Raw genomic sequence first — 6,231 nt, forward strand, 5'->3', positions numbered from 1 at the left:
CCTTTGTCTACTCACCAAAGTCCTGGAATTCTTCTGGGTGGCCTGTAGATCACACAGGTGTTGGGAGTTGTTTTCATTAATGCTCCTCCTGATATTAGGTTCTCCTCTCCTCTGGAGACCTGGAAACATGACCTCTTTTGCTCCCTGGTCTTTGGGTGGGGCCAATGACTTGTTCTAATCAATGAGCAGATAGGATGTGAATTCTTGGCCAGAGCATGGAATGGCCTGTATGAGACCCTCCAGAGTTTCCATCCTCCTAACTAGATGATGGTGGCCACATTGTCGAGTCCGAGTCACCTTCAACCTAGGTCCCTGAGTGATTCCACAGGGCCCAACCTCTGACAACTTTGGACATGTAGCATGAGCAAGGAATAAATTTTCTTGTGTTAAGCTACTGAGATGTTGGGGTTGCTTATTACTGCAGCATAAACCAGTGTATCCTGACTGATACCATGATTTGAGAGGGAAAGAAACAGGTCTTCTTTTTTTGACGTGTATATCTATGAGGAGCAATGATTAAACAAGAATTTGCATTAGGGGACATTTCCCATATCACCACTGACGGTGGATATTACACAACAATCCAAATGGAAGAGAAAAAAATAGAAATGTGTGATCTGTGTAAAAGGAATACAAACAATAATCATTTATGTGATCCGCTCATCCTATGTGCCTAATGACCGTATGGCTAGAACAATTGCATCTCATTGGGTAAACTGCCCACCACAGGCTGGGTTCCTGAAGAAGCAGGTTTATTAGGGAGTGCTCTTGGATTAACACCTGTGGAGGGAAGGGATGGGAGGAGGCAGGAGTGGGCACAGGGAGAAATCAAACCTCCATAGAATCTCAGTGGAGGCTCAGCCAACCCTGGGAGGAGTCCTGAAGGTGGGAGGACCCTTCAGAGTTGTCCCGAGGGCTGGGTCTTCACGCCTGGTGTTGATCAGGCACTGGATGTGGCGCCCCAGGAAGACGGTGTAGCCTTGGGCCCAGTGGCTCTCTTCCCTGAGGCAAGCCCTAGAGGAGACCAGGTGTTCAGATCTGGGGCCAAGGCAGCTCTCATGATGAATGTCGACAACCCAGCAGGCAGCCTTCAGCAGTGGCTGGATTTTGGAGGGTGGGTACACACCGTCTTCGGGGGGTAAACTCTCAGGAGAAGCAAGAATAACTGAGAATGATGATTTATACTGAGGATTTAGCTATGCCACTAGCAACTCAAGCTGTCCCCAGGAGGCTTTCAGATTGGGCTAGAATCTGGGGATTCCACACGCATGCATACACAGGCTACAGTGGCACACTTCCTTTCCTGTGAAAGAACTACTGACTGACTTTTAGTAAAATGCACGCTTGGAAGTGTTTCACTACTGAGATGATGCAAATCAAACTGGCTAGAGGGTACAGATCCCCCAGCCGAGCCCGCCAGGACCTGACTTCCTTTACCCAGTAGATGACCCCATCTTAAGAGACCAAAAGCACACAGGCTCCAGCCTCACTTTGTAGTCTCCTGCTTGGAGCTCTAGTTCTCAGAAAGCTGCCCAAGTCAGCGTATAGGAGAACTAACTGGTCCATTGGTTATATGTATATATACTATATATATATATGTATGTATGTGTGTATACACACACGCGTGCACGCGTGTGCATCTCCAGTGGCAATTCTGAAAATCTTTCTTCAGGAAGGTCCATTGTTGCAGCAACAAATATTTATATTTCAAACCTACCCTAAATAATATTCATTAGGGCCATCCTGTGTATGTATGTGTATACACAGCATGTATATATATTATTATATTATACATACACACACACATACATATACATATATATATATTCTATTAAGCGCCTGAGTACCTCGTTTAAAATTACCACCCTCTGGCTCCTTTGAGTTCTGGCTGCACAGAATCTGACAGTGACAGTGGTGGGTCAACAGAGGAGCAGACCTTGAGGGGCTAGATCCTAATTCTCCTAGGAAAGGAAATTCCTGATGATGAAATAATACCAGTTAGGGAGGCAGAATACCAACGTTTAGTCTCAGCTCTGCCTCTTTGTGTAGCTGTGTGGTTGTAGGCAAAATGCTGAACCTCTCTGACCCTCAGTTTCCATCTTAGAAAAAAGCAGGGAGAGTGATTGTGTGTGTGTGTGTGTGTGTTGTACCAGGAATACTTAATGTGACTTTCAGAACTACAAATGCTATGATTATATTAAAATTGACCAAGGTTGGTGGTTATTTTTTTTTATGGTTTTTAGAATATGTATTTGTAAAAAATAATAGATTTAAGGAATATAGTGGAAAAATTTCTGCAAGTCAAAATGCCATATACAAAAGAAAAAAAAATTGGGTAAATATATATGCAATATAGATAACAGAAATTTGGTTAAGGTCCTTAATAGAGGAAGAGCTCTAACAAATCAATAAAAAGAATATAATGAAAGAAAAAATTAGGCAAAGGATATTATCTTTGAGGACTTGCTGCTTTGCTAAGCTATTCATAAAGCAAGAATACAAATGAGCAGTAAAGATACAAAAAGATAAACTCAACTGGTAAGTGGAAAAAAATATAACTCAAAACAATGAGGTACCATTTTGGTCCATCAAATTGGCAAAACTATTTTTAAAAAATTATGATTCTAAATCTTGACCCACATGGGCTGAATGTTGAGTTCTTTTTTTTTTGTTTGTTTATTGCAATAACATTGGTTTACAACATTGTAAAAATTTCAGGTGTACATCATTATACTTCTATTTCTGCATAGATTACATCATGTTCAATGTTGGTAGTTATTGATTTTCTCCTGCTAATTACCACAGGGTTGGAAAAGAGGGCAATTCACAACCCACTTTGCTCTGGGGCATAAGCAGATTTATAGTGACTTGCCAGGCTAGCGGATTTGTGTTACACTGAACATCTTCAATGTCTGGACAAGGGGACAGAGGAAGACCACCACCCTCTCCCCCTCCTCTCTCAGAGGCTGGCTTCTGCCAGAGATAGCCCTGGACGGCAAAGAGCCAGAGGGGCAGCTGAAGCTGCAGATCACTGACCCCACCTCTCCTTCAGACAGATTCCTATGAAAAAAGGGTCCCATTTCTTTGAAATACTAGAGACATCTCTAGATAAAAGGAGGCTACATATTTTGAAGCTTCCCTTCCATTAGCACCAGCGGTTCTCAAACTTGAAATGCATCAGTGTTTGGAGGGCTTGTTAAAACACAGCTTGCTGGGCCCCAACCCAGAGTTCCTGATTCAGTAGGTCCTGGGTGGGTCCCCAGTTTTGCATCTCTCACAAGTTCCCAGGGGATGCTGATGTTGCTGGTCCAGGGCCCCCACTTAGAGAACTATGGCTCTAGATCAATATCAAGCATTCATTCAAAAGCCAGGAGGAGGGGGAGCCAGGGAAAGTAGCTTTTAAAATCTTTTTTAAAATGGTTTTTATATCAAGTCACTGTAAGGACTTTTACTCTCTTGCTGAAAACCAGGAAGAATCTGAAACAACTGCCCAACAGACATCACTATAACATGGAAATCAGGAGACAGCAGAGCCTTGTGGTCACGAACTGTCTAGTCTCCCAGAGATTACCATAAAAAAAATCTTAATGCCAAAACAATATCCCAGATTTTAACACCAGTTTTTGAAATGTGCTCATATGCTAAAGTTTACACACATGACAAGTAAATCTGCATGCCTTTTAAAATGAGTCATTTCTGTGCAAGACACCCAGTTCAGAGGAACTATTGATTTTACCCTGTTGGCACCTTACTGGGTGTTTTGCAGAGCTTGGGGCAGTGGGTAAAAAGACAAATCACAGAAACCCCTGTATGCCACCATGACAAGTGTCAGAGAGGCTGAGGGGTGGGCTGGGTGGGTATTGGGGGAGCAGTGTGGTGAGAGGCAAAACAATTGCCATTAGGGCAAGTAACAGGGTTTCTGTCTCCAGCCTCCCAGACAGGTAAGGGGGACAGAATTAGCCCTCCTCTAACTTTTTGGAGATTCCCTCCCTCACATTTCAGGGCAACATATTGTAATTCTTGTATTCCTTTTCCTAAACCAAATAAAGAAAAGGCTACATACGCATCTCTGGAGGAAAATGTCTGTATTAAAAGCCAAAAAATCACAGAAGTACAAGAAGAAACGCCCACCAGGCCACGTCACTGGATAGATCGACTTGGAAAAGGTTCATAAAGTTCATTGTCAGTGGTAACAATATATCGGTGTTAAATCCTTCCCATGCCCCCCCTTTAAATAAATTAAAAAACAACAAACTTTGAATACTATGTTCGGATACAAAGAGCTTCTCTTACTATAGCAATAGCAATTTGATTTTTTTTTTACTAAAACTTTCATTTAAAACAGTTATTAAATATATAAAACAAATACACAGGATTTGGTCATTTTCTGCCATGAATATAGGGCACGTGGGTGCGGGGAGGGAGGAGGGTAGGGGGGTGCAATCGAGGGGAAAGGGCCCCATTTCCCTCCTCCGTCTTCCAAGCTGCGATCCCACCCTTCAGGGCAAGGGCTTCATCTTCTTTTCAGGGCCACAAGGGCGGCACAAACCTTGCTTTTCGAGCACGCTGGGGCCTCTCCGGCGCCCCCTCCCCAAAGAAGAACTAACGGTCACTACAGCACGAAGCACACCGGCGAGTCTCCCGGCGGGAAAGGCACCCGAGAACGCGGACACCGGGCGGACGCGGGGAGGAGCGGAGCGGGTCACTTGGTCGCCGCCCCCGAGGTGACGGCCGCGGCGGCGGCGGCGGCGGCGGCAGCGGCGGCGGCGGCGGTGGTCCCCGCGGGCACTGCGGCGGGGGCGGCGGCGGCGGCGCTGGCGGTGGTCCGGCGCTGCTCCATGCCGTTGGGCAGGAAGCCGGCGATGATGGGCACCGGCCAGATGAGGGCGGCCACGCTCCACACGACGATGACCAGGGTCATGAAGCAGGCCACCAGCGTGGACTCGATGGGCTTGCGGTTCAGCCGCCAGCCCGGCTCGCCCTGCAGCTCCTCCAGGCTGAAGTCCAGACAGCAGAAATGCAGCGGCTCGCCCTGCAGCCACAGCGGCCCGGGGGGCTCGGCCGCGGGGTAGGCGGGCAGCGCGGTGGGCGCCCCGGCGGTGGCGCCGGCGGCGGGCCGGAGGCGGCCGGGGCGGCGGCCGCGCACCCAGCCGCAGCCCACGCAGAGGCGCAGGTCTTGCTGCGCGCCGCCCGCCGCCAGCCCCAGGTGCTCGATGAGCAGCGGCGGCCCGACGCGGTGGAAGGCGGCGGCGAAGAAGGCGCGGCCGTGCGCGTTGGTGGAGAAGAGCAGCAGATCGCACTGGAAGCCCCGCGGGCGGCCCCAGCGCACGAGCAGCGAGCTCAGCATCTGCCGCTGCACGCTGATGTTGCACGGCGCCGCGGCCGCCTCCTCCGGGCCCGGGCGCTCGGGGGGCCCGGGAGCCGCCGAGGCCAGCAGCCGCGGGGCGGCGGGCTCGCCCGCAGACGACGCGTTGACGGAGGCGTTCGGGGGCGCCCCGAGGAGGCCCGGAGCGTCCGCGGCCCCGCCGCGGGCGGGCGGCAGCGGGCAGGCGGCGGCCAGCAGCGCGGCGAGCAGGGGCAGCATGGCCTGCAGCGGGCGCCTACGCGCGCGGGGCCGGCGGCGGCTGCATGGCGCGTGGGAGACCGGCGGGCGAGCGGACGGCGGGACCGCGGTAGCGGGCGGCCGGGCGGAGTGAGGGCGCGCCGGGCACCTGTCAGCCCGCGCGGGCGGCGCGGAGGCGGCAGCGGCGGCTCGCCCAGCGCGGGGATCCCTCCCGGCCCGGTTGCGTCTGGGGTTCCCCGCCGCCCCCGGCGCGGGGGCCCTCGGACCGCCGAGCTGCTCTGCGGGGCCCGGCGCTCGCCCGGAGCAGGATTCCCCGGCTCGGCTCCGCCTCCCGCGCGCCCCGCCCCGCCCCGCCCTCCGCCCGCCCGGCTCCGAGACTCCGCGGAGGGCGGGGTTCCACGCGCCGGGGCGGGGAGAGGGGGAATCGCCGCGCGGCGGCCGGAGGGGTGCGGGACAGGGTACGGGGGTGGGACTTGGAGGCCGGCGCAGGGGCCGGGCCCGGGCGCAGAGCTGTCGTCGGATCCTCGGCTCGCGGTGTGGGCCGGACCGGGGAAGCCTGCGGACGCGCCCTGGCGGCCCAGCTACACTCCGGGAGTCCGACTCCAAGCGGAGAAGGCGCTCTGAGAGAACTGCGTCCTCGGAGGGAGGCCGGAGGGCCCGGAGACCGT

At 52.7% G+C, this 6,231-nt stretch overlaps 1 protein-coding gene across 1 annotated transcript; it reads right to left on the reverse strand.

The window, feature by feature from the left end:
• Positions 1 to 4,068: 4,068 nt before the first annotated feature.
• Positions 4,069 to 5,841, reverse strand: TMEM158 (transmembrane protein 158). The gene has a single exon (XM_058556604.1). It carries the CDS (start codon positions 5,582 to 5,584, stop codon positions 4,703 to 4,705), a length of 882 nt encoding a protein of 293 aa, XP_058412587.1. The 5' UTR covers positions 5,585 to 5,841; the 3' UTR covers positions 4,069 to 4,702.
• Positions 5,842 to 6,231: the final 390 nt, after the last annotated feature.

Source organism: Diceros bicornis, chromosome 2, assembly GCF_020826845.1.
Source record: "Diceros bicornis minor isolate mBicDic1 chromosome 2, mDicBic1.mat.cur, whole genome shotgun sequence".
Taxonomy (NCBI): Eukaryota; Metazoa; Chordata; class Mammalia; order Perissodactyla; family Rhinocerotidae; genus Diceros; species Diceros bicornis.